The sequence below is a fragment of the Sinocyclocheilus grahami genome, unplaced genomic scaffold, assembly GCF_001515645.1.
Source record: "Sinocyclocheilus grahami isolate Dianchi unplaced genomic scaffold, SAMN03320097.WGS_v1.1 scaffold218.1, whole genome shotgun sequence".
NCBI classification, from domain to species: domain Eukaryota; kingdom Metazoa; phylum Chordata; class Actinopteri; order Cypriniformes; family Cyprinidae; genus Sinocyclocheilus; species Sinocyclocheilus grahami.
The window spans coordinates 200,902-212,101 of NW_015505397.1; the positions used below are offsets into that span (position 1 = coordinate 200,902).

General features: G+C 37.7%; 2 protein-coding genes across 2 annotated transcripts in view; both read right to left on the reverse strand.

Annotated features, from left to right (window-relative positions):
• Window positions 1-4,020, reverse strand: part of LOC107596365 (testicular haploid expressed gene protein-like) — a 5,778-nt gene extending 1,758 nt beyond the window's left edge. Inside the window, exons 1-5 of the mRNA XM_016287089.1 lie at window positions 4,011-4,020; window positions 3,880-3,910; window positions 3,744-3,800; window positions 3,422-3,550; window positions 106-240 (exon numbers count right to left, since the gene is read on the reverse strand). Coding sequence (XP_016142575.1) covers window positions 106-240; window positions 3,422-3,550; window positions 3,744-3,800; window positions 3,880-3,910; window positions 4,011-4,020 — 362 coding nt within the window. The remainder of the gene's footprint in view (window positions 1-105; window positions 241-3,421; window positions 3,551-3,743; window positions 3,801-3,879; window positions 3,911-4,010) is intronic.
• Window positions 4,021-4,528: 508 nt separating this feature from the next.
• Window positions 4,529-9,742, reverse strand: LOC107596403 (ADP-ribosylation factor-like protein 9). The gene is made up of 4 exons (XM_016287124.1): window positions 9,093-9,742; window positions 7,957-8,125; window positions 6,204-6,379; window positions 4,529-5,198 (listed from the first exon to the last, which is right to left on the reverse strand). Exons 1-4 carry the CDS (start codon window positions 9,294-9,296, stop codon window positions 5,022-5,024), a joined length of 726 nt encoding a protein of 241 aa, XP_016142610.1. The 5' UTR covers window positions 9,297-9,742; the 3' UTR covers window positions 4,529-5,021.
• Between the last annotated feature and the right edge of the window lie 1,458 nt (window positions 9,743-11,200).

Genomic DNA, 11,200 nt, shown 5'->3' on the forward strand with positions numbered 1-11,200 from the left:
AAACTGAAAAAACAGATTTGAATTTGGGCTTTCTCCTCAGCAGGAGCTAATTTTAGTTCTGGAAAGATCTCATAAATGTATTCAGGTTCTCATTTGACCTCTTACTTCACTTCCTGGGGGCTTCTTCCTCGGGTTTTGGGAGTTGCTAGACGGACAATGCTCTCGTACTGCACTGCATGAGAGGAAGGGCGGGAAATCTTCATCCTTCTCCTCTCCTCCTCCTCCTCCTCTTCCTCTTTCCTGCAGGAAGATTGCAGAGGGAACGTCTGACATCCGAGAGAAAATCCGCCTTTTCAAATAAGACAATAGGATGAGTGTTACAGGATGCTAGCTAGGAACAAGTGAAACTAGGATTTGGAGTGTGTTTATGCTAGTCAAACTCATATTTCTCAGCACTTTTATAAGAGCGATTTTTATGCTCTCTGGTGGAGAATGGGGCTGGAAACACTCTTGCCAGCTGGAATCGGAGAACCAAATTCTTTTTATCCATTCTCTCATGAAATCTCTTTGGTTCTTTGCTCTTCAAAGGTAATTTCAACCCCTAATTGTCTAAGCTAAAAAACTATATACACTATTGGAGAACTCTCCCAATATCCTTAATTGGCAGAATAAATGCGATAAAAATTATATTTCTTCCTCAAATATTATATTTACTTCATAACATTCTAATATTACTGCCCAAGTCCTTCTTTAAACACCTAGACTCGATTATTCTTCCCTTTCTATGGAATTATAAGGGTCACAGAATCAAAAATGTTCATCTCTGTAAACCCAAACATGAGGGTGGTTTGGCCCTTCTGGATTTTCGCCTTTATTACTGGGCCATTCATTTACAAGTTTTTGCACTATGGTTGGAACAGCCAGCTAGTGCCCCAGATTGGCTTCAGATAGAGCGGGATTACTGCCATCCTATGATCTTGGAGCAGTGCTACTTTCCCCAGTAATATTAGACCAAACAGTAGTTAATAGTATTGTCATAAAAAGTCAGTTACGTTTGGAGACAGATAAGAGAATACCATAAGATAAAATCACTCTCTCTCTTAATTCCAATTGCAAATAACCCCTCATTCCCCCCTTCAATGTTGGATACAACCTTTAATCAATGGAAGGAATTGGGTATATGCACAGTCAATGACCTTTATCTTGATGGGCCTTTAGCTTCCTTTACGCAACTACAACAGAAATACAACCTCCCAAAAAACATTTTTCAGATTTTTACAAATAATTAATTATTTGCGTACACATAATGTTTGCCTAGACGATTATTGATGACTGTTTACAGTTCAGGGGAAATAAGAGTCAGCTATCTTTAATTTATGGAAGGTTACTAAAAGCTATTTCTCCCTCTACAAACTTGATCAGAGAGGAATGGGCGCGAGAGATTGGAATTAGAATCTCAGATTTGGCAGAGTGGTTTGGAGGATATTGATAAATAATCGGTCAATACTAGATAGATTATGCCTTATTCAATTTAAGGTCTTACATAGATTACACTTTTCAAACAAGAAATTACATAGGATTTTCCCCAATGTTTCTCCTCTTTGTGACAAGTGCAAATCAGAGGATGCTGACTTAGCTCAGTTTTATTTTCTGTCATAAAATACAGGGATTCGGGTGTGAAGTTGAAAAAAAAAACGCTTTCAGATGTCCTTAATGTAAACTTGGAACCAGACCCAGTGCTCATTATATTAGGAAACAAATCAGCTGCCTGTTGGCCAAGAAATACGAAAGAGGAAACGGGGCTGCATAGGTCACACTCTCCGCAAGAACCCTGAAAACGTCACCAAACAGACACTGGAGTGGAACCCACAAGGAAAGAGAAGAGTGGGTAGGCCAAAACAGACTTGGAGACGATGCACGGAAGCAGAGCTGAAGGCAGCCGGATGGTCGTGGGCAGTGTTGGAGAAAGTTACTTTTAAAAGTAATGCATTACAATATTGCGTTACTCCATAAAAAAGTAACTAATTACATTACTTAGTTACTTTTTATTGAAAGTAATGCGTTACGTTACTTTTGCGTTACTTTTTAAATCTGGACAGGGCTTGCTTGTTTGTTTTTAAAATAAAAAAGTTATATTTTTGGCAAATATAAAAGCCTTTTCACACCAAATGTGAAATGAATAAGCCTCAGGCTGAAGGGAAAGTAAATTTACGTCCGTACAGTAGAATGCAGAAGACGACATTTCAACACACTTCAGCAATAAAAAAAGACAACTGTTTGTCTAGAGTAATTTGTGCTTATTAGTACGGTTGAACTGGATCATCGATGGTCAGAAGCAAAGACATTGGTTAATAGAATGGGATTAAATTCATAAAGGATATTTGTGTTGTTTAACATTTAATTATTGTAGGTTTGCGTCATATTCTAAGTTGCATTATTTTTATTCATTTTGAGGAATACTGAATCTGTGTTTTTTTGGGTTTTTTTGTGAGTGAGATGAAGTAATGCATATTCATATTTATTTTATAACTACAGTAGCATCTTCTGATTTCTCTCAATATGGGGGCAGGAGAGCTGTCAATCAATACATTTGAAAAAAAAAAAGTAACTTGCGTTACTTATTTGAAAAAGTAACTCGGATATTCTCTTGTAAATTAAAAAGTAATGCGTTACTTTACTAGTTACTTGAAAAAAGTAATCTGATTACGTAACTCGCATTACTTGTAATGCGTTACCTCCAACACTGGTCGTGGGCCCAGCTGAAGAGAGTCAACATTATTCGATGACTGAATAAAAACTTATTTGACAAAAAAAAAAAAATCTCTTTGGCATCAAACTCAATCTGCTAATTCATAGGACTCAGGCGTATGACCTGTACACTTGCATCCAAAAATGAACAGCAGGAATCGTGGATTGCTTTCTCATTTCCACTAAAAGGTATAGGGCAAACTAGCAGTCGTCACATGCTTGATTCTGAATGCTGACCTCAACTCATTCATTATTCACCTGACACCGGCCAGTAGGTGGAACTGTTAGTCGACATATGTTTCATTTCTAATAACTGCACACTTAATGTGACCATGTGAATGTATATTTTAAGGTAAATTAAACAAATAAAATGCAATAAATGCAGGATATTGTGGTTGTTGATGCATTTAACAGTGGTGTGGCATGTTTTTAGAAGCTGTGCTGTAACAGCATGTTTAGATACCTGCGGTTTAGGCATTCTTTAGCTAAACAATTGGATTATTTTATTAACACCCCCTTTTAGCGGTTAAACCCCCCATTGACTGTACAACAAAATCTCCAACCAAAAATCCTGGAGTTGCCACTGATATGAATATATTTCATGATCTAATTTAGGTTTAAGTATTCATTTCCTACATTAACAAATATTGTACTAACCCCAAACTTTTGAACAGTAGTGTATGAGAACTAAATAAAATGGACGTTTTAAGACATCTGTGCCATCTCCTGCTACCTGAGCTGAATCTGGAGGGAGAAGTCTCTCTTAGGCTGGGCCAGTGCCTTTATTCTGGGGCTCGGGTTGGCTTGCAGTGCTGAGCGGGACAGCGGCCGTATCGATTCCTGGTTTCCCCACGTCAGTATCCTGAATGTATCCCAGAACACAAGCACCACAGATAAGTCAGCTTGATCAAGGGATGAAACAACTGTTTTGTTAGCTTGTTTTTGGATATTTGGATAGTGCTGAAAAATATAAGCCTCAGGTATATTTGTACTCATGGTTGACACCATAGTTTCAGGTTATAATCAAGTTAAAGTGCATGCAAAAGACGTTTTACCAAGGTGTTGTGGCCCAAACTGTCTTGGACTCCTTTGGTTGAGCAAGAAATGAAATCCTACAAGCACACATGTTATCAGTTTCTTAAAAATAGAAATGAAAAGAAAACTCAAATTTAGTTTTTCTGCTATACATACCTATCCAGATGGAATGACTTTAATTCAGAGTCTGTCAGGAATAGAAAACAAACAAATAAAAACATGTTAATCTATTTTTCAATAAAAATAACATGAGACCATTTAGGTTTGGTTCTAAATGCAGACTTTACCCGAGTCCATTCTGTCCAGGTACAGACCCAAAGGAATCCTGGGAAGCTAAACGCTTACTGAATGTCACAATAGAGACCGCCTGTTGCTAAGGAAGCTGTTACTATGGCATCCAAAGTCACATGGTCCTGCTCTGTCTTCAAAGAAGAGCTGAAATGAGCTTTGAATCCTAACCTTTAACTCCATACCGAAATCCCAGATAGCCAGACAATGAAAATATAAAATAAATAAATTAGTTGTGTTTGGGACTCTGTGAGCATGGAGACTGTAGTGTACACCGCAAGTTTGAAAATGTTTAGCTTAAATGTTTAATATGAATAAACAGTGCTCACAAACGGCTGCTGAGGTAGTATTCTCAAGTGAAGCGAGTTGAGGCTTGGACCCGGAAACAGCGCTTCTTACGTCACCACTTAAGCGGATTCTAAACATGATGCCATTGATTCTAAAAAATAACATTTGGGGATTTTTGTTACAAAAATGACAAACATGATTCAGTCATTTCAATTACTATTTAATGGTTATCAAAAGACAATCACCAACCAAATCTTCACTTGACTTCTGGACATAAAAAAGCCATTTAAAGACAGAAAGGTCAAGTTACAAAAATAATATACAGACATTTGGATTATAGACTATTCTTACTGACAAGTCAGCAAGTTACATTATAAACCAATTAAAGCATTTTTTCATCTAGCAAAAACAGCACAAACACACAGGCTTCATACAAGAGTCTGTAGCAGTTAACTCATAATCAAACATCCCATAATCCACAATTGCAGCAGCAATACACTGAAAGACATGATTATCTTTGGCATCTTTTTCAAAATGCTCAGTTTCATTCTCAATTACAGCAATCATAATGTTTTCGTGTCATTAAAATGATTTCAACTAGTCTCTCTTCTACTACAAAAACAGGCTGTTTTGTTGTCATTTGGTTTGAAGAGTCTTTGGTGACCGTAAAGCCCTACATAATTGGGACCAAAGGAAACTATTTTAAGATGCATAGTCAGTGGTCAATCATCTGACATCATCTCGATGATGAGGTCACAAGCATCTTGCACACCGGCGTTGGCCTCAGACTTTCCCTTCTTCACCTCAGTACCAATCACACTGAGCCGGTGCCCGTCGCCAACATTACCCAAATCCAGTGCCTCGTAAAGATCAGTGATCCCACGGGCCCCGGGGACGTCCTGCGTGAGAGAGAGCGAAGCATGTGTGAGATCCTGGCACAGGACCATGTTTCAAATAACAGAAAAACATGCACTAATTAATTAGTCCAAAAAGAACAGGGATAGGGGTGTGCCACATGCATTGTCTATGATAATACTGTAATTATTGTTTTAACAGTGTAGAAGCTGAGTATGTCATTCACTTTGCAAAAACAGGCCTTGATAATGCAAATTTTTGCATCATGGAGCCTATTAGAATGACCCCAAAACTCAATATATGGGGGTGAAAAGGCCCCTGTATGAGTTTTCATCTAGATTCCATATTTCACTAGAGGAAGCATTATTAGGGATTATGGACTCATAGCCAGAAGCCATATTTTAAAGTTAAAAATGGTCTGATGGATTTTTTTTTTTACAAACATGCAGTTTCTCACTTCACAAAGCATTAATTTATGGACTGGAGTGGTGTGGATTATTGTGATGTTTTTATCAGCTGTTTGGACTCTCATTCTGACGGCACCCATTCACTGCAGAGGATCCATTGGTGAGCAATGTAATGAGATGTAATGCTACATTTCTCCAAATCTGTTCTGATGAAGAAACAAACTCATCTGCATCTTGGATGGCCTGAGGGTGAATAAACTTTCAGCAAATTTTCATTTTTGGGTAGCCTATTAATTTAAGTATTAATATATCTCTCGTTAATTTCTGTCACTGCTGTGAACTAACCACTGCACAGAATATGTCAACAACAGGCCAAAATCAGTCAAGGTACCAGCACAAAAACACACTCAGCACCTTGTACAGGAACTTGTATTCATGGGCCAATTTGATTTCATGTTGACTTTAAGGCCCGTCTGTCACACCAGATGTGTTTGCAAGAACATCCGGCACGTCAACAGGAAAAGCTGCACTGCCTCAGCACCTTAACCTCGTGTCTGACCGTCCAGATGGTCCTGACACGCACTCCATCAGACGGATCGTGCTGAGAGAGGATTACAGAGCGCATGCAGCAGACGCTCTCACCTGCTTGTTGGCGAGCAGCACTAGAGGCAGGCAGGGGTCGGCTAACAGGAGCTGGTGCAGGAGACGTTTAGCCAGAGGGAATCGCTCGGGGTCAGACGAGTCCACCACGAACACCAACACACGCGCTTTACACAAATACATCCGCCAGTAATCGCGCAGCTTCTCTGTACCTCCAACTGCATGACAGAGAAAGCACAAAAGACACTTTTACACTATTCACTTCAAGCCAGGGTTATTTTTGTCAACTTAAGGCTACGTCCACACGAAGCCAGAGCTTTCCCTATCCAATCTTTTTTTTCCCCTCGTCTCAAGAAAATATCTGCGTCCACACGAAACCACAAAACCGACACAAAACGATGTAGTATACATGCCAGACCAGCATGTGGCGCTGTAATTCTGCCACAGAGATACTCTAAAAACGGAGAAGACGACTTGGACCATGCACATAAACCTTGCGCGCGGTATACAAACGAACATGGAACAATACATTTATTAATCTATGTTAATGCTAGTTAATAAAAAGACAGTTGTTCAGTGTTTGTTGCTGTTACGTGACGTAGCGGTGTCTGACTAGGGGCGAGACGTGGGCTGATGACGTCATCGTTTCAGAAAATATACGGATTGGCTGTCCACACCAAAACACAAGGGCAGCGTTTTCAGATTTATCCACTCTGGGACCCGGTTTCAAAAAATATCGGTTTCACTCTCCCAAAACGCCAGATCCTTGTGGACGGGGCCTAAAAATAAAACCTTAAATTTAAAATATACTTTCTAAAAATAATAGTAAACATTAACTGAAATAAAATTAAATACTTTATAATCAGCTAGTTTCTCACCATTTCTCATTTCAGTTTAAGTTGAAGTACCATGGAAGCCCGTTTCCTTTTTTTCTCAGAATTGTGAGATATAAACTCCGATATTCTGACTTATATCTCGCAATATAGACTTTATTCCTCAGAATTCTGAGTTTACGTCTTACAAATGTTTTTTCCCCAAAAAAGAATAAAAAAAGGTAACTGTGACTTTTTAACCACACAACTCAGACTTTTTCGAGGTTATATCTTACAATTTGGACTCTTCTGCTCAGAATTGCGCATTTATATTTTGCAATTCTACATGACTTCAGAATTCTGATGTTCCTGCAACTCACAATTCTGCCTTTTTCCTCTGAATTTTTTATTTATATCTCGCAATTATGTTTTTTTGTTTCTGCCACAGAATACAAAATTCTGACTTATTTACTTGCAATAGCTAGTTTATATCTTACAGTTTTCTTCTCAGAATTGTGAGGAAGAAAGAAGTCTGAATTGTGAGATAAAAAAAAAAAATTTCCATCACCTTTTTATGCATTTATTTATTTTCTCCCTGTGGTGGAAACAAGCTTCCATTAAGTAGTAATATAACTATTCTAAATTAAACTAAAATCTAAAACTTAATAAAGACTACATAGACATTTTTTTTAAATAACAAAAATAAAAATGACAAACACAGCAAAATGACAAAAACTTTAAAATGAAAATGAAAACAAGATATAAAAATAAAACCTAATTTTAAATGTTTTTATATTATTAAATTGACATTTTTTTTTGGTGGTACTAACATTTTTTCCAAAGCGACTTGCATACATTTATTTCATCAATGCATGCATTCCCTTTGGATTCAAACCTACTGTATGAGTTTGGTGCTGCAAGCACCATGCTGCTTTTTGATCTACAGTAATCACAATATGTGTGTGTAAATGAGCTGTATTTACTCTCTAAGAACTCGATCTGAAGCTCTTCCTTGTTGATGGAGATGGCGTTGAAGCCCTGAGTGGGACACACGTCTTGTTCCAGGCTGCCCGTGGCAAAACAGTGCAGTAAGCTGGTCTTTCCTGCCCCGTCCAGACCCAATACCAGCACCTGAGTACCTGCTGTCCTGGGCTGCACAACACAGAGAACAAACATGACATTACTTTACTGAAATCATAGCATGACGGGAGAGTAAAGCTGCTTCATGTGTAACACTGACACACAGGCAGAGACGGATTATACTACAGGAGGTCCATACAATAAACCAAAAAGCAGTTCATTTGATCAATGCACCATGCTCAAAAATGCAAGCGCTGCATGCACATTTATTTTGAGTGAATTTTTAAATAAACTTTACGATTATTTGAAAACAAAAAATAAAAATCATAATAATTTCGTAATATTAACTTTCAAGTAGCATTATTTATAGCTTGAAAGATATGCAGCGTATCATTACATATTTATTAAAACACGAATCAATATTACGACATGTCTATTATTTTGCATTTACTTTAAGCTTCTGTTAAGCATGATCAATTATACTGTTAATAAATATTAACATTTTTAAAAGATATTAATCTAATTTAATATTATAATAATATTATATGTGGCTATTTGCATTGTATCCTATTAAAACATTACGTTTGTTATTCCTTTTTTTATGAAAATATGAATTAAAGTTGCATGATATTTTAACTATGCATCTAGTATTATAAATTATAAATGTTATTTGCATTTTTTTAAGCATTTCATACTCTGATCATGTTTATTAATTATTCAAATGTAGGGAAATATTAAAGTTGCGTGCCATTTTTAATTATTTACATCAGCTTTAAGGATTGGCATTATATAATAAGAAGAATTGCTGAATATTACAATTTATGAGGAGACTTTACAGACTGCACGATCTATTAAGCAGCTGTTAAGCATTAAATATTACAATAATATTTATTAATGACATTTCAAATCACTTGTTGTCACTGTAAACTGGCTGTTATTTCCACTTCTGCAGAACTTTCTGCTTTGAGGCCTCGCGTGCAACCAAAACACTGCGATAAATGAACATCCGAGAGGATAAAACCGGACCAAACCCACAAACCTCTGTTATTACAGGCGCTTTTAGTGCAGTGTCGGTCTTGGTGGCTTTGTGCACGTGCTCTCCTCTGTTCCCGTCCTCGTTCAGCTCTTCTTTCTCGGTTTTCTCGGGTTCTCGTGTTTTCCTCAGATAACACACAGCGCACGCGACGCCTCCCGTGAGCGCGAGCGCTGCGCCCACCAGCCCGATCTCGCGCGCACCGGGCATGTTTACGCTAGATTGTAAACAAGTGCGATACTTTTTTTTCACATGCACCGCGTACGGGCCTCGGTGCGGACCCACAAGTGGATTAGAAACTCCAGAGGTCGATATTTCCGGTGAGTGGAAATAACGGGAGTGAAAAATAGAATTACTCCTGCAGAATTCTAAAAGCGCTAAATGAAGTTTTTCGTCTCCCCCACAAAAACTGAGAAGGTGTAACCCGAGCTTTTGCGCTTCCTGGAGATCAACAACAAAAGCGGCGGTCTCGTGAGATGCGAGGTAATCACAGCGGCCCGCGGGAGATTCTGATCTTTAGTTAAACAGCGGGAGTCGAAGGTCTAATCACCTGCTGAGATAAACTAACCTGCCGCCGAGAGTCACTCTTTTTAACCTAAAGGCGCACACTCCTCGGTGACACATGTTTGGTTCAAGTAATGCACGACAGGTCCAGCAGAGGGCGCTCGAACACACGCCCAATCAATTAACGCGCAGCGGCAGCGCCGCCTGCTGGAGAAATAGATTACCTACAAGTCAAATGATCTGTTCTAGACAACAATGTTAATGTTAGTGGAAAATGTTAAATAAGTTTATTTATGATTTTTGCATAGATATAATGTAAACCTACTAAAATAATACCTAACTTTGAAGTATTACTGTATGGGGGAAAAAAAGACTACAATGACGATAATACTGACTAAAAAAATAAAATGTTTTTTTACTAAAATGTACAATGTTATTTTTATTTTTTTTAAATCCACCATGATTTAAAAATACAAAGACATAAAGCAAGTAGAACTCACTGTGGTTTCTGCAAGCAATAAATCTGTTTTAACAATTGCGCTATATTACAGGTTTTCTGAAATATTGTTTAAAAAATGCAAATGAGGCTTTATCTAATAAAATATGCACACATTTCCAGAAATCAGAACATTGGATAGTGCCAGGTTCAAAATTCTTGTTTTGCTGACATTAGTTTTAAAGATTTTTTTTATAGAGGAAATGTTGGATTTCTCTTTTTAAAGCTGACAGAAGGGAATACAATTTTATATAAATCCAGCAAATGGTAAATGAACAAACCCCTCTGTAAAAACCTTCAGAATATAGATAAGAATACAACTGCAAAGTGTAGTTCAAGTAAATGCTACTTAAGTAAAAAAATTATAATAATTCTCAGTGAATGGAAAAAAAAAAGCTCTTAAAGACATTAACTGAAATCTACAGAGACCAATAGATTAGACGCAGGGGTGTCAAACTCAGTTCCTGGAGGGCCGCAGCACTGCATAGTTTAGTTCCAACCCTGCTCCAACACACATGTAGTTTTCAAATAAGACTTAATGACTTGATTAGCTGGATCAGGTGTGTTTAATTAGGGTTGCAGCTAAACTGTGCAGAGCTGTGGCCCTCCAGGAACTGGGTTTGACACCCCTGGATTAGAGTAATAAAATAAATACTTAAGTGTATTTTGGATGTTTTCTTTCCACTAGTCTGAAAGACCACATGTTATGGAAGCAAAATAGTTCACAATCCCAAAATTGACCAGTGCATAAAAAACAATGGTCTTGCCTTAATGGTTAAACGGTTACACGTGCAGATCTTTAGGAGTTTACACATGAAAGAGCAAGACACTCAGAGTTGATTGGTTTTTCCAGGAATCTCTTTATTAAGACATAACACTGGAGATCTGTTTCTGAGGAGAGTTTGTTCAAAATTATAATCAGGGTTGAGCACTGGATTTAAAAAATAAATATCTCAGCTTTGCATAAACAGCCTCTATTGTGACACAAAGTTGCTTTATTAAGCATTCATGTACCAAAAAGCAGAGACAAAAAATAAACAGAGAAATCATACAGGTCCAGAACATATGATGGGGGGGGGGGGGGGGGGGGAAATTTTTAAAAAAAAAAAAAAAA